The sequence below is a fragment of the Rhinopithecus roxellana genome, chromosome 1, assembly GCF_007565055.1.
Source record: "Rhinopithecus roxellana isolate Shanxi Qingling chromosome 1, ASM756505v1, whole genome shotgun sequence".
Lineage (NCBI taxonomy): Eukaryota > Metazoa > Chordata > Mammalia > Primates > Cercopithecidae > Rhinopithecus > Rhinopithecus roxellana.
Genome location: NC_044549.1, coordinates 136,547,564 through 136,569,878, shown reverse-complemented (window position 1 = coordinate 136,569,878; position 22,315 = coordinate 136,547,564). Strand labels below are relative to the sequence as shown.

Sequence of the window (22,315 nt, the reverse complement as noted above, 5' to 3'; positions counted from 1 at the left end):
TGTACCCCAAAAACACCCTACATGCCCCCTCTCAATAACTACAGGCTCTGCCTCCACCAAAGACAACAACTATCCTGACTGTTTATGGCAATTACTTTCTTACTTTTCTTTGTACTTTTATCACCTAGGGATATATCCTTAAACACTACATATTTTATTAATAGATTTGCCTCATTTTTAAACATTATATAAATGGAATCACATAGAATACTTCCCTTTCTGTTTTTCTTCACATAGCATTACGTTTGTTAGATTTATTCCATTTGGTTACAGTTCATTCATTTTCATTACTGTATCATATTCCATTGTATGAATATGTCTGTTTATTTATTCATTCTACTGCTGATGGACATTTTGAGTTGTCTAAGTTTGGAACTATTACAAGTAATTCTACCATGAATATTCTCATATATGTCTCTGGTGCACAAGCACACACACTTCCATCAGGCATAAACCTGGGAATGGAATATTTAAATCATAGAGTATACATATCTTAAAATTAAGTAGATAATGCCAAGTAGTTTTCCCAAATGTATATGCCAATATACATTCTCACCAACCCTGTGGGTATGAGAGTTCTTACTGCTCCAAATCTTTACCAACACTTGGTAACATCTGTAATTTTGATTTAGCTAACGTATATTTCCTCATGATTCTGATAGCTAATGTTATCAAGTGACTTTTCATTTATTCATTGGCCATTTGGATATCCTTTGTGTGCAATGTCCATGCAAGTTGCTTGCCCATTTTTCTATGGAATTGTTTCTTCTTTACATTCAATATAGGAATCATTTAAACATGAACCTCTGTTGGTTATATGTGTTGCAAATATCTTCTCCCATTATGTGGCCTTTTCACTCTCTGAATGTCTTCAATGAAAGAAACTTCTAATTTCAGTGCAGCCAGATTTTGTCAATCTTTTTCTTTCTGTTCAGTGCTTTTGCTGTTCTGTTTAAGTCTTATACCCACCCTAATATCATAAAGTGACATTCTAAGTATATTATTGTTTTACCTTTCATGTACACAGTAAAATCTGACTGGAATTAATTTTTACATAGGGATCAAGTTTCTTTTTTGTTTGTTTGTTTGTTTTTTCATATGGACACACACGTGCTCCAGTCCATTTTTGAAGAGACCACACTTTTCCTCATTGAATTATTTTTATAATCTCATTTCTTCCTCTATTTTATCAGAAGTTATCTATTCTGTTACTATTCTTTTTAAAGTCAAAAAATAACAGATGCTGGCGAGGTTGCAAAGAAAAGGGAATGTCTATCCACTGCTGGTGGGAACATAAACTGGTTCAGCCATTGTGGAAAGTAGTTTGGTGATTGCTCAGAGAACACAAAGCAGAGCTACCATTCGTCCCAGCAATCCCAGTATTGGGTATATAACCAGAAGAATACAAATTATTCTGCCACAAAGACACATGTACATATATGTTTATGGCAGCACTTCTCACAATAGCAAAGATGTGGAATCAGCCTAAATAAATGCCTATCAACAGTGGAAAGGATTTTTTTGCTTCTTTCTGGATACATACCTATCTTCTAATTCAGCAATTCTTTCCTCTGCAAATCAACTGTTAAACCCATCCATTGAGTGCTTAATTTCTCTTACGGTATTTTCAATTCTAGAATATCCAACTGAGTCTTGTTTTATCATATCCAGTTCTCTGCATATATTTTAATTATTGTCTTTTAAATCCTTCAACATAAAAAGTAAAATTACAGTTGTTATAAAATCTATTTTGATATCATCACTATTTGAAGCCCCTATGTACCTGTTCTGTTTTTGTTTTCTGTTGTTTGTTTTCATGTTGTCTTGTAATATCTGACTATTTTTATTAGGTTTCAGATATTATATTTGCAAAATTTTTATAAAAAATAACTTTAATCCTAGGATAATGTTATAATGTCATCATTTCCAAAAATTATTTCCATTTGCTTCGTCAGCCACAAGCCATTCAGGATCACCTCATTCTGACTTCATAAATTGTGATACTCAAATCAGAACTGAAGTCCCTATGAGGACCTCTCTTTCAGGCTGACTATTCTCCCAGGATGCAGCCCTTCAGAATCCTAACCCAAAGTGAATAGGGGAATTATCAAGACCCCAGCTTGATAGGCCCCCAGTAATAATGCCTGCTCATAGCTCTGCAAGGCTGTCAAAAATGCCAGTTAATCTCCTAGGCTCTCACCCCCTCTTCTACAATCAGCAAATGCTCCCAGGGAAAAAGGCACCAAACATTTGGCTCACTTTCCTGGCCCAGTGATTCTTCACTTTCTGGAAAGCTACCCTCTGCTTTTCATCTGAAATATACACACTGAAAATACACAATTATCTCTATGTCAAAAGGTCATTAAACTGTCTTCATGCAAAATGAGAAATATTCAAGATAATTATGGCAAAAACATAAAAAAATTTTCAATGTCAGCTCTCTTTCCTGTTATCCTTCCCAGGCTCACCAAAAATAATGGTCTCCCTCACAGTTACCAAGAAATGGGCATGGTTATATTGAGATACATCAGGCGCTGCTGATAATAACTGTCCTAAGACAATAGGAGGTGAAAGGATATTAGGCAATCTGTCTGCATTTTATTTTTACATTTTTACCCTCTCTCATATAGTTTTTCTTTAGCCTTTAAACCCAGTGACCAACCTCTTGTCAACATTATGACCGAAGCTGCTTAAGCTGATAAACTGTCGTGCTCTCCTAGAGTCACTGGCTGACTAATGGGCCCTGGGAGCTACAAGAGGGCTCAAGGGTCCGTGCCTCTCTTGGCTACAAGGCTGTCACTAGCATCATAAAAAACAGCAGCTGAGTATTAATTCACTGTGGTTGTTGCTTGTGAATTCCTCAATGCCAATCTCCTTCAGGATTTTAAAACCTCTTTTCCTTACCAGGAATTCCCAAAACATGCCCCTATGGTTTGAGGATAGATTTAAAATCTAGTTTGGTGCAAAAAAAAAGGAAACTATACCCATTTTTTTTGGTATATGGCATAATACTATATATCTGGTCTGATGATGTAGAAAAATCCCAATTCAGTTTCTCCTACTATACTCTCACAACACACTGCCAACTCCAGGTGTGGGGGGGCTTTTCCCCACACATAATGAAGGTGAGTTCAGAATAATAAAATAATTTTCCCAGAGTTACACATTCACTAACTAATTATGTCTGAATTAAAATCTAAGTCTTTTTACTTCATCATCCTTGCTCTTAAAGAGTAAAACATTAGAGCATCCCCTTGAGAGAGTAAAGACAAGAGTTCTGAAAAATCCAAATTCTGTGAACTATTTATCCTTCTGATAGATATTTTGATGAACAGGTGAGAAGCTACATCATTCCATCCTATTCCGAGAGGCACTTAGGATCAAGTAAGAAACAATAAGCAAAGAATAGAATTATCTGTGATCCATAGGTAAGATTAGGACTGTATATTCAGCACCAGTTTATGTAGAGTGGATATTAAACAGATAGAAGCTTACCCTAAAAGGGGTAAAAAAAAAAAAAAAAAAAAAAAAGTAGGGGTTGGAGGTGGGGAATATGCCCTGAAATTTGGCATTTGACATCGCATAATTAGCATTTTTAATTTGAGATATTTCTTAGACATTTGCTGAAACTGCTGGCAGACCACAGATTCAGAAACACTTTTGTGATTGACAAAGTTTAGTCACTCCTTACCAAAGTTGAAATCTGGGAAAACTGAAGAGAGCACCTTTGCGTATAAGTAAAAGAAAGAATGTGCCAGAAAGAAGCTGATACTGAGCATCAAAAAGGAAAGCAGGGGGAAGGAACCTAGTGCTTTTCAATTGCCAAGAGGGAGGCACGTGGTGAAGACTCAAGGTCAGATTAAGTATCTGCCTCACTTTAGGACTAATTGGATACATCAGAATCCTAGGGACTCTGTGGTTTAAGCTTTCTGGATATTGTCTAACCCCAAAGCTCCAAGAAGATTCTATCTCCTTAGTCAATTTCCTAGGTCTTTCAAGTTTCTTCTCTACTCCAAATCAAGCAGAAGTGCCATAATAGATATGAGACCTGTGGGCAAATATAGGAAAGGAAAATCTCTGTAATGGGACCTTTGTCTCAATACTGAAAGAAACAGTCATGCATAGCAGTGTGAATTCTGTTTTCCTTTTCACTACTAAATACTTGGAACAGTCCACTTGCCAAAATCAAGCAGATACTAGATATTCAAACTAAACAAGTCTAAGGTAAACGTTGTAGGATCCACTTTTTAAAAAAGTGATGGTAAAGAGCATGAAGTCTCAAAAGGAGTGGGAAGAAATGAAGTCTCAATTTACTTTCTCAGCTCATCTGTTTATCACTAATGTTCAAAAAATTCAAAAGTTGAAAATATATTTGTGAATCCAAGGCTACCACCTGGTGAACTATACATTCTTTGAACATTCAAGTTATGTCCTGTTCTCGAGCATAGAATGCAAAGTCTGGTACATTATATATGCTTAATAAATATGTGCATAATATTCATTATTTGAGACCACTAGAAAAAGTTCCATTGACTTTGGAACCAATAATATTTATGTTTCACATGAGCAGTGTTTTTTTCCATTTTTGGTTTTTGTTTGTTGTTTGTTTACTTCATGGACATTGTGGACTAGGACCTGGCTACTAAGGAGTTCTGACAGTACATTTGTAGCCCACCTCTATGATGGTACAGTCTTTATTGAAAGGCTTTTTAGCCACATTCTCATCCCATTTCATCACCCATCTGTGTGTTTTTTTTTATCTGTTTCTCTCTGTACATTCTATATCATTTATGTTTTTGTCACCTATATATAACATGCTACATGGTGTATTGGAGACGACAAATATTGAATGGATTTCATTACATTTCTAACCCCATTTCAAAAATAAGATACTTCCCTCTTTATAAAAAGGCAAATGGGCCGGGCGCGGTGGCTCAAGCCTGTAATCCCAGCACTTTGGGAGGCCGAGACGGGCGGATCACGAGGTCAGGAGATCGAGACCATCCTGGCTAACACGGTGAAACCCCGTCTCTACTAAAAATACAAAAACTAGCCGGGCGAAGTGGCGGGCGCCTGTAGTCCCAGCTACTCAGGAGGCTGAGGCAGGAGAATGGCGTAAACCCGGGAGGCGGAGCTTGCAGTGAGCTGAGATCCGGCCACTGCACTCCAGCCTGGGCGACAGAGCGAAACTCTGTCTCAAAAAAAAAAAAAAAAAAAAAAAAGAAGAAGGCAAATGAAGAACACACCCTTCCCTTGAAGTGATCTGAGAAATTGATAGCTCCCTTCCTACCATCACAAGGAAAAGGAGGCTGACAGCGAGGTTATTCAGCCAAAAACACTCTCTTATTGCCTCATCCCTTCCCCACTTCTTTTATTTTGAAGATGAAGGCATGTCACTCTTTGCTTCACATAAGCCTAGTAAGGCATGTCTGAAAAAAAGCCCAACAGGTAGTTTCTTAAAACTTCTGTCCATCATGAGAATAAAAATAACTGTTCTAAAGGATTCTGGAAGAGAGGCTAAGGAAAAAAAAATTTAGTCAGTTCTCCAAAAATTGGAGAGAAGATGCAATTGCTGGACCTTCATGGCCCAGGTAAGGGAAAGGATGATCAGGAGACATAGACAGGACCCAAAGTTTTTCAGCTGGGAAAGGAAAGAGCATGATCTTGGGTCCATCCCTGTGGTTTTCAGTACTAAAGAGAAGTTTCTGTCTGTCAGGAATCTAAGGATTGGGAAAAGCAGTAAGATGTTATTAACAAAACTCAGGATTAAGAGAGATGTAAGTCTAAATCTTCCACTGAATGGCTGCTTCAGAGGTTTGACAGATTTATATAATCACATGTTAAGGCACAAAAGAAAAAATGACCTATAGCCATAGTAAAATATTAACATATTTTTATCAGTACTAAAATATATTGTATATATAAAATTATTACTCATATGTTCTTTCTGTTAAATATCATATAGAGTCTAAAAGCTAAATCTTCCCCTTCCCACACCTCTCACCAAAAAAGAAAGATCTAAAAACGATAGATGTTTATTTTCTATCTAAATTACATTTTTCCAACTAAGTGTATATCTCACTTAGTAAAGTTTTGTTTATTGAAATGCATTCTATGTATTCGAAACCAAAGACATAAAAATGCCTTCTGAACACATGATAAAATCATAAGATAACTAAATCTTCACTCTAAATTCACACCTGCCTAAGAAACATACTCATGACTATTGTTTGAGCCACAGAAACAAAAACCTAGGCTTCTAGTGTAGAATTCAGCATAATGCAAATCTCCTAAGACAAAAAGGCAAGGGACATGAGATGACAGCCATTAAACAGGACTGCTTCTGTGAAAACCATACAGCTAGTAATTTTGTTCTTCTTAGAGATTTCATAGTTTAGTATGTGATGCTTGATTGAAGACTTTTAGAAGACCATGTGGACAAATGTGAAATTCTAACAGAAAAACATGTTAATGAAAATTTATTGAGCCTTTAAGCATATTCATCATTTAATCCTCACAAAAAAAAAAAAAAAAACCCTGCCATGAAGGCTCTATTAATCCCATTATATAGATTTTAAAAATTTATTCTGAGAGGCCACATAACTTGCCTACAGTCACACAGTAACCAGATCTCCTGAGCACAAGTCAGGAGCTTGTTATACTACTCATACATTCATCATCACCAAAGGACTTATCACCAAAGGACATATCAATAATAAAAGTAGATGATCACCAAAGGACTTATCAATAATAAAAGTAGATGACTGATTGACAAATAGTAGAATTTTCATTTTCAGGGACAGTGAATGGTCTAGTGACAGCTGGTTTATGTGTATGTTAAAAAAATGACAAGATGAGAAAGAGCTAAAAACACCAGGGGAGAGGACCTTTTCTCCACTGGTATCTGCCTGTTGCTCATATGTGTACCACTGGCCCTGAGGTCCCACAATCAATCGAGTATGGACCATGCCTCATCCATCCAGCCCACATGCATGTAATGAAAGTCCAACGACTTTCAACTTTATTTATTTATTTATTTAATTTTTTTTTTTTTTTTTTTTGAGACGGAGTCTTGCTCTGTCGCCCGGGCTGGAGTGCAGTGGCCGGATCTCAGCTCACTGCAAGCTCCGCCTCCCGGGTTCACGCCATTCTCCTGCCTCAGCCTCCCAAGTAGCTGGGACTACAGGCGGCCGCCACCTCGCCTGGCTAGTTTTTTGTATTTTTTAGTAGAGATGGGGTTTCACCGGGTTAGCCAGGATGGTCTCGATCTCCTGACCTCGTGATCCGCCCGTCTCGGCCTCCCAAAGTGCTGGGATTACAGGCTTGAGCCACCGCGCCCAGCCGACTTTCAACTTTAATTAGCAGCTCCTGTATTACAGTTCTGCCAGATGGTCTCAATGGTAGTTTATATGAAGAATCTTACCTAGTGACAGAATTATTGCCATTTGTCTGACAAATGTTTATTTTAAAATATATATTTTTAAGCTGAATCAATTCACAAAAGCATAACTTTCAATGGAATGCCATTCTTACTGAGATCATTTCAATAACTTAGCACTGTTCACCACTGAAATTGCTACTATAAACTATCTTGGCACAGAAATATACAGATACCTGAAGCATTCACAATCTAAATTGGTTTGGTTTAAATTCAACCAGAAATGGTTTGTCTGTTATTTTTTAAATGCTTTGGTTCAAAAAACATTTCTAAAAACATTAAAGCAATGATCAGGGCATCTTCGAAGATGTCCATCTTTGAAGGACAAAAATTAAGGTATTCCCATACTGCCTTACACCCTTTTGATCCAGAGGCATCCAACAGGTAGGAAATTCGCTTCATGACAGTCAAAGTCCAGTTGTCATACTAAATTATAACTGACTGAAAAATTCTGCTTTCTTGGTGATACTTTCACCCCCTTAGTGCCTTGCTAGTACCAGGGAATTCTCTGCTCTACCTACCTATACAAATGTATTCACATTTATTCTTAGCTGGTTAAATTTTAAGGTGTCAACCAGACCTTGCTACAAGAACATCACATTAAACATGGTTTATGATAAATGCCAGCATGCTCATCCTTCATTCTTAACTAATCAAAGAACCTTCCTGCTGTTTATAGTCTAATAATTCAATGACTACAGCTCAGCAAAAAAAAAAAAAAAAAAAAAAAAAAAAAAAAGCAAGGTGGCTGTGTGCCCACTGATAAAGTCTGGGGAAAGAGTAATTCAAATATATTTCATTAGCCAAAACTCTTTGTCTTTTAAATATTTTATTCCTGGGAAATCTACTGGTCTAAATTTTTCTGAAATTTCAGGCTTCTACCCCAAAACCTGTATCAATGTACCTCAAAGCTCACCTTATCTGTGTCTCTGCATATAGTCATGGAGGTTGTGCATTGCACAGAGGTACTAATCACACTGTAAAAGTCATATATGTGAATATTTACAGTTACAATTTGTAAATTGGTAAATGACAGTAAGATATGAGTTTTATAAATAAAATAAATTTATTAGGATAATTTTCCAACTGAAAATGATAATGTTTTGAAGAAGGAGCATAGTGTTTCAGCTCACACTAAAACACTCTATAGATAAGCAGTGATTCTGTCAGCCAATTTAATTCTGATAAATCAGATAAGTGAATCATTTGATTTTATATATATATGTATCAAGGGGCAGGACAGTAAAAAGTCTATTGAGAGGTTCTTACCAATAGAGAAGAGAGTTAGCCAAAAACCTAAACATCTCCCAGAAAAGCGATTTAAATCACTTTTTCCAAACTTAAAAAAAAACCCTCATTATTGTATCAGTTTTGTCATGGCACATTTATAAATGAAGGAAAATAAGTCACAGAGATTTCCTCAGAGATAGCTTTTTTTAATTAAAAATGTGTCCAACTATATCTAACATAAAATAAAAAGAAAAACTACAAGAAAGGTATTTAATTCCATCTGTATCTAGATAAGAAAGAGGAGAAAGGGAAGAGTGAACAAGAAGCGGAACAGAGAGATAGATTTAAAGCCAGGTGGGAGTTGAGGGAAGGGCAAGGAAGGAGGAGATACAAAAGAAAACAGAATGCAAAGATATAAGTGTGTATTAATCTGTTTTCACATTGCTATCAAGAACAACTGAGACTGGATAATTTATAAAAGAAAAAGGCTTAGTTGATTCACAGTTCTGCATGTCTGGGGAGGCCTCAGGAAACTTATAATCATGATGGAAGGCAAAGGGGAAGCAAGGCATGTCTTCTCATACTGGCAGGAGAGAGAGAACATGAGGGCAGGGGTGCTGCCAAACACTTTTAAACCATCACATCTCCATGAGAACTCACTCATTATCATGAGAATAGCATGGGGAAACCACCTCCATGATCCGGTCACCTCCCACCAGGTCCCTCTCTGACACCTGGAAATTACAATTTGAGATGAAACTTGGGTGGAGACACAGAGCCAAACCATATCATTCTGCCCCTAGCTCTTCCCAAATCTCATGTCCTCTCTTCCCAAATCTCATGTCCTTTATACATTTCAAAACCAATCATGCCTTCCCAACAGTCTCCCAAAGTCTTAAATCATTCCAGCATTAACTCAAAATTCCAAGTCCAAAGTCTCATCTGAGACAAGGAAAATCCCTTCCGCCTATGAGCCCATAAAATCAAAACCAAGTTAGTTACTTCCAAGATACGATGGGGGTACAGTTGTTAGGTAAATAGACCCATTCTAAATGGGAGAAGTTGGCTAAAACAAAGGGACCACAGGCCCCATACGAGTCCAAAACCTAGCCAGGCAGTCATTAAATCTTAAAGTTCCAAAATAATCTCCTTTGACTCCATGTCTCACATTGAGGGCATGCTGATACAAGAAGTGGGTTCCCAAGGCCTTGGGCAGCTTTGCCCTGTGGTGTGGTTCTGCAGGGTACAGCCCCTGCAGTTGCTTTCCCAGGCTGACTCTGAGTGCCTACGGCTTTTCTATGCACACGGTGCAAGCTGTTGGTGAATCCATCCTTCTGGGGTCTGAAGGACAGTGGCCCTCTTCTAACAGCTCCACTAGGCAGTGCCCCAGTGGGGATTCTGTGTGGGGACTCCAACCCCACATTTCCCTTCTGCACTGCCCTAGCAGAGGTTCTCCATGAGGGCTCCACCCCTACATCAGAATTCTGCCTGGACACCCAGGCATTTCTATATATCCTCTGAAATCTAGGTGGAAGTTCCAAAACCTTAACTCTTATCTTTTGCACACCTGCGGTCCCAACAATACCTAGAAGCTGCCAAGGTTTGGGGTTTACACCCTCTGAAGCAATGGCCTGAGCTGTACATTGACCCCTTATAGCCACAGCTGGAGCAGCTGGAAAACAGGGCACCAAGTTGCAAGGCAGCATAGAGCAGCAGGGCCCTAGGCCATTTTTCCCTCCCATGCCTCCAGGCCTGTGATGGGAAGGGCTGCTACAAAAATTTCTGACATACCTAGGGACATTTTCCCCATTGTGTTGGCTATTAACAGTCAGCTCCTCATTACTTATGCCAATTTCTGCAGGAGGTTTGAATTTCTCCCCAGAAAATGGGTTTTTGTTTTCTACCAACATGGTCAGGCTGCACATTTTCCAAACTTTTATGCTTTTAAACATAAGCTCCAATTTCAAATCATCTATTTGTGAATGCATATAACTGTACATTTCAGGAAAAGCCAGGTCATCTCTTGAATGCTTTGCTGGTTAGAAATTTCTTCTGTCAGATATCCTAATTTATCTCTCTCAAGTTCAAAGTTCCACAGTTTTCTATGACAGAGGCAAAATGCTGCTAATCTCTTTGCTAAAGCATGGCAAGCACAACGTCTGCTCCGGTTCCCAGTAAGTTTCTCATCTCCATCGGAGACTACCTCAGTCTGGACTTCTTTGTTCATATCACTATCAGCATTTTGGTCAAAACCATTCAACAAATCTCTAGGAAGTTCGAAATTTTCCCTCATCTTCCTGTCTTCTTCTGAGTCCTCCAAACTGTTCCAACCTCTGTCTCTTACCCAGTTCCAAAGTTGCTTCCACATTTTCAAGTTATCTTTATAGCAATACCCCACTGGCCTGGTACCAATTCTCTGTATTAGCCTATTTTCACACTGCTATAAAGATATTACCTGAGACTGGGTAATTTATAAATGAAAAAGGTTTAATTAACTCACAGTTCCACATGGCTGGGAAGGCCTCAGGGAACTTACAATCATGGCAGAAAACGAAGGAGAAGCAAGGCACATCTTCTCATGGTGGCAAGCAAGAGAGAGAACATGAGGGAAGAACTGCCAGACAGTTTTAAACCATCTAATCTCGTGAGAACTTACTCACTATCATAAGAACAGCGTGGGGGAAACTGTCCCCATGATCCAATCACCTCCCAGCAGGTCCCTCTCTTGACACATGGGATTACAATTCAAGTGAGATTTTGGGTGGGGACACGGAGCCAAACCATATCAAAGTGTGTAGAAATAAAGAGAGGAGAGACATGTAAAAGAGGTAGCCAAAGAAAAGAGAGGTGAAAAGATCAAAAGAAAGGTAGCGTAAGTTCTCAGGTGAGTGGTGATTAAAGAACTGTTTTATTCTTCCTTGGCTTATAGGAAAAGCTGTTTTATTTTTCCTTGGCTTATGGGAAAAGCTACTTTGGCATGCTAAATGGGTCTGACCCACTCATCTCAGCTCTTTAACTATTCAATGTTCCTACACATTACAGATTTCTTTTTCAGTAATTCAACAGAAGTGTAGCTGTTTTTTTATGACAGTTGCAAGGTAACCAAATAAAATGAAGCCAAGAAAAAAGGATAAGAGTAAACTACTTTCCCCGAGAGAACTTTTATGTTATGTGGACAGATGTGGACAGGCAAAATGATGGCAGAGTTGACATTCTGATTCCAAAAAGAAGTATGTTCAATAGAAAATAATTAAAACCTATCATACCTAGCTACGGCAAAAAGAATCCTGGGAATCATTTAATTTATTTTACGTACGCAACATGGAATGATTAAATCAAGCTAATTAACATATCTATCATTTTATTTCAATCAATAAATAGTATATGGGTGAACAATCAAGGGACATCTTGGTCAGATACCTTAAAACATTGTTTTAATCAATGTGTTATTTATTAGGGTTTCCCAAGGCACCAGTTTGAATATGAAGAGAATAACCACCATGGTTATTTCACAGATCACTAATTTGAACACAATACTCCAATCCCCCCTAGAGTCTGAAACACACAGAATATCTTCTAGTAACAGTTTATCTTATTCTCCACAGTGCTCCTATATACCTAAGTGTGGAAAAAATTTTGAAGAATCCATGTCCCTGGTGAATGTTGTCATGGAAAACTTCAGGAAGTATCAACACTTTTCCTGCTATTCTGACCCAGAAGGAAACCAGAAGAGCGTTATCCTAACCAAACTCTACAGTTCCAACGTGCTGTTCCATTCACTCTTCTGGCCAACCTGTATGATGGCTGGGGGCGTGGCAATTGTTGCCATGGTGAAACTTACACAGTACCTCTCCCTACTCTGTGAGAGGATCCAACGGATCAATAGATAAATGCAAAAGTGGATAAAATAATTTTTGTTAAAGCTCAAATACTGTTTTCTTCCATTCTTCACCAAAGAACCTTAAGTTTGTAATGTGCAGTCTGTTATGAGTTCCCTAATATATTCTTATATGTAGAGCAATAATGCAAAAGCTGTTCTATATGCAAACATAATGTCTTTATTATTCAAGAGAATAAATAACTGTTTTGTGTTGGTTGGTGGTTTTCATAATCTCATTTCTGTACTGGAACTAGTACTTTCTTCTCTCATTCTGCCAAAATAGGGCTCAGTTATTCATTTGCCAAGCTTTGTGGAGGAATGTAGGTGACATCAATGTGAAAAAGTCTGTGTTCTGAGTTGTCAGATCTCTTGAAGACAATATTTTTCATCACTCATTGTTTACTAAAGCTACAGCCAAAAATATTTTTCTTTTTTTATTCTAAACTGAGCCCTATAGCAAGAAAAGGGACCAGATTTCCTAATTAAAGGAAGTTAGGTACTTTCCTTGTATTTTTTACCATATCACTGTAAAGAAGAGGGGAAACCCAGCCAGCTACTTTTTTTCATCACTTTTTATTCATAACTTCAGATTTTTAAAACTAATTTCCAAAATATAAACTGTTTTCATTAGCCAATTCTATAATATCTTCCTGTGATTTATGTAGAAAATGAACAGACCCCTTTTCCATTTAAGACCCTTCTACTGTGTGAGGAGATGATACCTACAAGGAGTATCATTACCTGTGAGTTGACTGAATATTAGTAGGTGCTCCATTACAATCCAGAAAAGCCTGTGTTACTGATATTTGTGTGGAAATCTTTATTTCATTTCAATTTACCTGTTAGATGGTAAAATTAAGATGCTACTTGCTGGTAAAAATTGGTAGACTGGTTTCAATGGGTAAATCTGTTGTGGCAAATTAATGTGTTGGAAAATTGCTCTTTGGGAATTTGTGTTTAAGTTAATGAATGTGTAGTATCTCCTTCTGACAAGTGTTCCCTATTGGGATTTTAAAGCTATGTGCACAGAATATTAGTCTCTTCTACATGTTTTATTTTTCTATTTACAACTCCCTTTTTTGTTGTTATATTTTATACACAGAATAGATCTTTTTTCTAACACATATTTGAACTGAATAACAGACTTAAAGAAAGCCTTTGTTCACATTACTATTTACTTATTGTGTTTGGGGGAAAATATAAGGGATTGATTTTAAATAAAAAACATTCCATCTTTCATTTAATATCAATATCAAAAGAAGAAGACAAACATCTATCTTTCTCATCTATATTTAAGTACCTTTTTGTAATGTAGTATCAAAGTATTTTAGGTATTGCAAAATTTTACAAATCATTTGTGGAATGAATGGTAAAACTAATCTGATGAAGTGGAAAATTATTCTGCAATATTGTAATTCATAGTTTGACTTTTCATAAGCAAATAAATCCCTAGGATGTAATCAGGACTTCAAATGTGTAATTAAAATTTCTTTTAAAAAATCTATTAAATTGCAAGATTTGAATACTTCTTGCATTCTGAGCTGACGAGCCCATGTTAGTCCAAAAATTTGTATTTCACTACCTTTAAAAATATTTTGAGTGATGACAAAGAAAGTTTCTTTTTTTAACACCCAAACACATACACATAGTGTTGTGACCATTTGAAAAATAGGATGAAAAATTCTTTTATTTCTACTCTACTTTAAAACATATAATTCTGAAGATACTAAAGAATTACTTGAGACTATAGAGCTGAAAATGTGCAGTCTTTAATGTTTTTTAGGCTTCCCTTCAGGCGATCCAAGAGTGAAACATATGTGAGTGAAATTATCAGATGGATTATTTTATTCTTACTTAATTCTGAATTTTTATTAAAAATTCCCAAATAATTTTTAAGATAACAATGTAGAAATTTTTAAATAATGACACCAAAAAGAGATTAACTGGTGCCTTCTAGAATCCCAATACAGCAACAGCCTCTTCAAGAAATTTAGACATATACACAATTAATGCTCATTATTAAAAGAGAAACATCTGGGACTAATGATGTTTTAAATGCTTTGCACATGTTAACTAATTCAATTATTTAACAACTCTATTGGAGGAGGTATTATTATTATCTCATCCTACAGATGAGAATGTTGAAGCTAAGAGATGTTAAAGAATTTCCCCAAGGCTATACACATACTAAGATAGTGAAGATATAAGAAAATAGTCTGTAACTTTCCTGCTATGGTGACCTTTTCCATGACTTTGGCATCTTTTAGATAACAGTGGGGGAACCTGAGGCTTTGAAAAAATTATAGGAGTGAAGAAAAAACATTGAACTGGAAGTCAAAGACTTCATTGGAGATATGGTGACTAGATGACTTTAAAGTTCTCAATTAGTCTTTTGACTTCTTTGACTGTAAAATTAGGAGATGAGGTCAGCTGATCATGAAGGTCCCTTTTAACACTAACATTCCATCCTAGATATGTGGAAGGAGGAATGAATACCATTTGCTAACCTTCGGAGCACAGGTCTGATCCTCAAACAGAATCTGTATATATTAATCTATGGATTAAAAAACAGCTGTTTTATTGATATTGCTAGTACGTCTTCCATTTTTAAGTCCTAAAGCTGTATTTCTGTCTGCTAGAAGCAGAGCTCTGATCTCCATATTATTCATCAAGAATGACTTCCCTAAACGGTATAAACGTTTACACTTTCAAATCACTTTCATTATCCAATTGGCACATCTCATCTAAAACTTTATTGACTTCAGATTCTCTGAGTTGCAATTGTATTAAAATCCAGAAATGGTAAATGTAGCAATGATTGCTTGCAAATAGCTATAATAAAATATATGATTCTGTAGAAAGCTACTGGCAAAACACTAGCTGATGGTAATGACAATGTAGGCAATCATAAAATACCTCCTCTGTACACCATGTGACATTTAGAGTTCCAGCAGGCTACCCTTTCCCATTGCTGTGAATGACCATGCTGACCATGCTGTGAATGCATGGCATTTATAAAGCAAATATTATTTTCAGGATGTCAAGCCATAAATTTCTTACCACATTTCTGTGGGTGAAACAACACTGTAATCATTCCACTGGCATTAAAAGTGAGGCCAGCAGGATAGCAAAAACGATATGAGCAATTCACTCAAGGGAGTTAAAACAATAATTTTAAAGCAATGGTTTGTTATAATACGAGCATAGTTAAATTTCCTCTCTCCTCCACCAAAACACTGAAATGAACAATGTTTAAGTAAGTAAGGTGGTTCTCATTGTCCATATAAGGAAGAAGGTATGATTAAAGGGTAGACACTGTTCCTTCTCTTCTTAACTTCTGCTCTTTTCTCTCTCCCTTGTAAAATAATTCAGTAAGAACAGTCACAGTTCTACAATAACCACTTCGATGTGTGGATCATGTAGGAAAGTAAACTCAAGAAAGAGTTTCAGGACTCCCCTGAAAAGTTTGCCAGCACGATAAGCACAGCAGAACTGAAGAAATAACTTTTATGTTGAATCTGTCCCACTTTTCCATATTTGAAGTAACTGTAAGAAATAATACAAAGTATACAACACTGCCTTATATTTTAAGAATACCTTTATAATCTACTAGAAGGCTCAACAAACACACATGAAAAAAAATAGAGAACAATTAGGTATCTAATCCACATGGGTGGGGATAATATTTACAAAGTATTGATATGGGGCTTAAATGGTTTATGTATGTCAATATCAAGCATTGTATACAGCATATAATAGACATACTAGTAATAATAGTAGTTATTATAATTAATAATAAAGGTACAAGTGGTATTAGTATACCCACTAGTAATATATAGTCTCTTGGAGCTAGAATAGCTCTAAAATGTCATTTTGCCCAAAACGCACATCAATAAATTCCTTCCATAAGATTTTAAGCAGGAATCATCTAGCAATATAAATGATTACTACCTGAATCCTGCCAGTGATGAGCTAGGTCACCACTTCATGCTAAAATGTTTTCCTCATGACAAGTTGAAATCTGTCTCCCTGTAATATCTACCAACCAAATCCACACAATAAAATCAATACTCCTGCACTGACTTATTTTATTAGCGTTATTTTATTGAAATGAAGGAGGGGATGGGGAAGAGCAATTTCCATTTGTCTCAAACATAAGACCAAGAAAAGTAACCCATTCAGACAGAATTATGACATAAAGGGAAATTTATGAAGGTAGCACAAAGGGCATCCATTTTAAAAGTTAAGAATGTATCCATTAGAACCTAAATATTCATGTATGAGTTAAACTGATGAACTAGCTAACTCCTTCTGATGTCTATGTTAGTTTTAATCCTGCACCTTCTCTTAAGTATGATTTGGCCTTCTGAAAAGTAACACTGCTGAAACTCTACAATATGTTCTAATTCAATCTGATAACAACCAGACTCATATTAGTTGAGAGCACAGCTGTGCTCCTAACAAAATATTACTACAATTGCCGTGGGTTTGTCTTGGCTAAGGTGCTATGAATTCTGCACTGCCATGCCAAAGTATTGGAAGAAAATGTCAGTCTGTGAATTCCAGTTGTGACTTTGTGATAAGTGTCTCATGTAGGTAGAAAAAGAAGTCATTCTCTCAAACAATATAATCACTTAGTTAGGGTTTCCAGAACTGTTTTTTTAACCTTAAAACAAATTTAAGCCCCAAGCCCTTGCAAGTTGTAGTATAACTTGTTACCAACATAGTATATGAAGAGACCACAGAGAAAGCTTCAAAGTCCTCTATACCCTCTACACAACTTCACCAACTAGTATATAGCATTACTAAAAATTTGTTTAGGTAGCAGACAAAACTTACCTTCATAAAATCCTCTCTCTCTCTCTCTCTCTCTCTCTCTCTCTCTCTCTCTCTCCCCCCCCCCCTTCAGTGTTTTTCCTTCTTTTGATCACACCTTTAATCACATACCAGCAAAGATAATCTCCAGCAACTACATGTTCACAAAATCCCTATTTCTATAGTTACAGAAGGAGAAAACTCCAGTATTAATATCAGTCCTTGCAAAAGCCAGATCCCTTTGTATCTCTTGTCCACTACTGGGCCCACCAGTATGGCTCAGAGGATAGTAAAGTCTTTTGGGCCAGACTTATCGCATGGCATTACATGCCCACTTCCGTAATGATGGAGGTAGGGCATGTGATTAGCTGCCACACTAAGTGGAAGTCAGATAATTCCTCAAAGGTCAACCGATGTATGTAAAGAACAGAAGAAGGGATGCTGGGCGAGTAAGAACAACAGATGTCCACTACAGGAAATGTGGGAAAAAAAAAAAAACTTACACCAGATTCTTGTCCTAAAATCTTCTGCCAAATTTTGGTTGAAGGTCCCACATATATGGGAAGGAAAGCAAGTATTACTGAAAGCATAAAAGAGCAAAAGAACCAGTGCTCAAAATTTGCTTTGAAATTTTTCCATGCATGAGTCACTCAGTAATCTCATACAATGTAAAAGGGGAAAAAGCATTTCTGATTTTCACTAAGTGAAAGATGCAGGAATATTTTTATTTTAGCAAAAGACAAGAAGTTCCCTTAGAAAAAGATAGTGGGGGGCAACTGATATAATAATAAGAGTTTATAGGAAACAAAAACTAGTTTAAGAGAAAGGAAAGGAGTGATAATATATTAGGAAAGATTCAGAACTTTAAAACTCTAATTTAAGCAACCATTGCTATTCATCAGATACTAAGGAATTTCTCTGCATTTTTCTTAAGGCTGTTGTCCCTTGGGTTGAGTAATAGCTATTTGGTCTCGCAATTGCCCTGTTACCTGCTTATTTTGGAGTAAATCAACTTTAAGGAGCACAAAGAAGATGAAGGAATGAATTCTCCTTCTCCCTACCTCTTAGTTTTTTTCCCATATCATAACATTTAAGAAAGTGAGTCCTCCTTGGACCATCCAGTGATATTTCTTATCACAGATAAACCAACAGAAAGCATTACTCATCAACTGGAACCCCACCTACTATTTGCAACACTGTGGTTATTTCAGCACCTCATCATCCATATGATAACCTCATGTGAGGTCTGCCCAAACCTATCAGCCTCTTCTAGTTGGACAATCATCACATTTCAACCTTTTTACTTGCTGCATTAAAATTCTAACAGTTTCCACCAGGCAGCTGCAAACCCTGACACTTAGCTCCTTCTCATGGTTAGCAAATAAAATAGGACCTCCCTGTGCCTTCTGGAGCATGACAGAAGTATCATTTTGGAACAATTGACAGTGTCTGTCTCTAACCAAAAGCATTCAGCTGCTGTAGCTAACATCTAGCAATACTGAGAAGAAAACAGGGAGTTCAGACTGGTGACTGATGTAAAATAGGCCTCTTCCTTTCCAACGGTTGTGACAGATGCAGAATTTGGTGCCAATTCTACATTTCGGTCCATCTCCAGAAAGTCATAATCAGCTGTGAAGTCTCAGCATTCCTAGAAAAAGTGAATGCTCTAAATACAGCTCAGGTATATGCCAACAGAAATTCCAGGAGCCAGATCTAGGCTGGCCAGTCGGGGCCCCTTGTTACTGACTGGTTTTGTGCTAACACTAACAGAGGCCTTCCCTTTTCCAATTCTCAATTTATTTGAAGATGTCACATTATCTGGCTGAATACATAACCCTTTGAATACTAACAATCCTCAAGCTCACCTGGCAAACATCCAAAACTGTTGAGAAGATTTCACTTGGTATGTCTGAGAAGCCACATGTCCAAATTATCCAACGTGAAAATACACAGCTGTCTCCTCTCTTAAGAAAGAAGTCTTTAATAGTTGAGTAGCCTCAGAAACTCCTGGTGTTAACCATCAAACTTGATTTGCAAAAATCCCAGGGAGAACTGGAACAAAGGAACTCTGGAAGACCAGGGAAAGCCAGCAATTTACTTTACCTCTGATATCACTGTAGCCCAAGATCCCTGAAAAGCAGCCACTGGAAAATTAAAAGCTATCTTCATGTGATCATTCTTGCCATTTTCACTTCTGTTTCATGGGAAGCAGTAAGTCAAACCCAGCCCAAACCCTTGCATTTGCAGGAATCAAAGCAAGCTAAAAGGAGGAGATTTCTCATTCAACAAGGGACCGCAGACCAGCCTTTATTAAGGAAGACTTACACTCCTAAGAAAAACTAGTAACGTTTTGCTGCTACAGATGACTTGGATTGTGCAGGGAACTGGCCCTTCAAGTCTGTTTCCCACTGTCACCTTATACCTCAGCCATTCCAGTCAAAGGCCATTCCCAATGTTCCAAATTTTTCACACCTCTGGGCTTTTGCACTTACTGTTTCCTCTGCTTCAGCCTTCTCTGATCTCCCTTCTCTCCACTTGGCTAACTCATGCTCCTCCTTTAAGGTTTAGCTCAAACCTCATTTGCACCAAGAGGTGATTCCTAACCTCCTGTGTCCCAGGCTAGTTGCCTATCTTCTATGTTTCACAAACACCCTGTTGCAGTGCCTCCAAACTCTTAGTGTACACTCTTAAAAATAATAATAATTATATATCCTACTGTATGCGTCTGTTCTCATGCTGCTAATAAAGGCATACTCAAGGCTGGGTAATTTATAAAGGAAAGAGATTTAATTGAGTCAGTTCCAAATGGCTAGGGAGGCCTCACAATCACGGCAGAAAACGAAGGAAGAGCAAAGGGCCATCTTACATGGCGACAGGCAAGAGAGCTTGTACAGGAGAACTCCCATTTACAAAAACATCAGCTCTCGTGAGACTTATTCACTACCTCGAGAACAGTATGAGGAAAACCACCCCCACGACTCAATTATCTCCACCTGGCCCCACTCTTGACACGTGTGGATTATAACAATTCAAGGTGAGATTTGGGTGGGGATATATAATTATTATTTTTTTAAGAAAGTGCACTAAGATTTTGGAGATCAAGTAGAAAGATGCACACAGCATGTTTCACAACGATAAAAGATTCTTAAGACAAGTTTCATCTCTCCTATAGTTTTTCCTAGGACTGCCCCAGCCTTAGCTCTGCCAAATAGAATCTCACAACTAAGGTCAGTTTCAGGAAGATTTAACAGCATCCAGATCAGAGGAATGGGGATGAGTCATCAAGAGACTAATGTGGGTTTTTATCACTTGCTCCCAGTTCCTTTCAGGGAGCAACCTCTGAGGAGGATTCCCACCCACTGCCCCAAGTGGTGAAAGGGGATTTGGTCCCAGTATTGAATCTCATCTGGCATGTCTGAAATCCCAGAAACTGTCTATTAACATAGAGGCATGAGACTGAGCAAGGACGCATCTGAGTTTAGAAAATTCAGAGTCACCCAAAAAGAAAACAAGAGGTACAGGGAGAGATGCAGACGAGCAGTAGAGAATGAATATATACATTTGAGACAGGGTTGTTAACGACAAGGCTATATGCAAGAGTGCCAGAGACTGAACCCAAGTTCCTCTGTTTTTTCCCCAGAAAAGAGTCAAGAACTGGGCTCTGATTAAACACACACTCTAAGTATGTTCACACTTTTATGCAAGGATTATCTAGCATTTATTTTAACTTCAGATTAAGGACATAAACATGAGCTATCAATTCAGAAAGTGAAATATTATTTATCCTTTACTTTCTCTCTCCAATTTCTAACAAACTGAAAAAAGTAAGAAGAAAATTACTTGCTATACGGCTAAATGTTATTATATTGGAAACATCTTTATTCTCCTAAAAAGAAAGAATGACTATAGATGACCAGCATTTTCTCCATATGACGAAACACTTTCTGCTCTCACAAAAATAATTTGATTACTCAGAAAGTCTCATGTGGTGGGAAAAGGGCCGTAGTGTTTCAGAAGTCTACATAAAACACACACACACACACACACACACACACACACACACACACACTCTGGAAGAAATGACTTATTCATGTTTTTCACTAGGCAGGACACATCTACATCCGGAATGAGTTACAGCTGCTCTGTTCTACACACTTTGAAGAGGGTGAAGGTAGGGGATAGAGGTTTCAGAAACTGTTCCTTCTTATAAATAAGTCATGATTGATTACTCTCATAATTAAAATACAGAATAAGAAAACTCTGATGTTCAAAGAAAAGGATCAGGATAGTGATGTTTTTCTGCCTAAAAGGAAATCACTAATAGATTCAGACATCAGTATAATTGACTGGAAATTAAATAAAATAGCAAGAAGCTAAAAATGCACCAGAAGTGTCATACCACAGTCTGGGACCATTTTTCTCACCAGTGCTTAACATAAGCTTCAAGAGTTGGGAAAGCGAATTGCCAGCCACAGCAGAACATTACGAGCCCCTTTCTGCTCTCTGCGGGTTCGAGCTGCTCCGTTAGTCTGTTCAACTGGGTTCTGGCATTGACTGCCCAGGGACGGAACGAGGGCCTGACTCACTTATATGTATTTGACATTGTCAGGATTTTTTCCTCAAATAAATAAAATATGCCACAAATCATGTAAGTGTTTAAATGTCACAATTTGTCACATAGCAAGGCCTCTTCTGTAACATTTTTTCAAATGTCAGAGTCATTTCCTGGGCAAATAACAGAGGGAAGCAGGTTTCCTAACATCCTGGCCAAAACTGGTTGAATTCCTAGGTGGCTCTGTGTCTGGGTCCTTTCCTGACATGACTTATGGTACTATTTGGAGAGTGCTTTCCTCATATCATAAAAGGTGGACAAGAAAAACCTCAGAAAGATTTGCTGTAGGCATTCAGGATGTCCTCTGAATAAATGTCAATTATTACAGCCTAAAACTTAA

General features: G+C 37.4%; 1 protein-coding gene across 3 annotated transcripts in view; it reads left to right on the top strand.

Annotated features, from left to right (window-relative positions):
- KCNMB2 (potassium calcium-activated channel subfamily M regulatory beta subunit 2) overlaps positions 1-14,052 on the top strand; it is a 313,931-nt gene extending 299,879 nt beyond the window's left edge. For 2 of the 3 annotated variants that reach the window (XM_030931900.1, XM_030931886.1), the window contains one exon: positions 12,274-12,762. In XM_030931900.1, the coding sequence (XP_030787760.1) occupies positions 12,274-12,558 (285 nt within the window). In that variant the 3' untranslated portion in view covers positions 12,559-12,762. Of the gene's footprint in view, positions 1-12,273 lie in introns of all 3 variants that reach the window. The other variant, XM_030931896.1, reaches the window with a different exon arrangement.
- Positions 14,053-22,315: the final 8,263 nt, after the last annotated feature.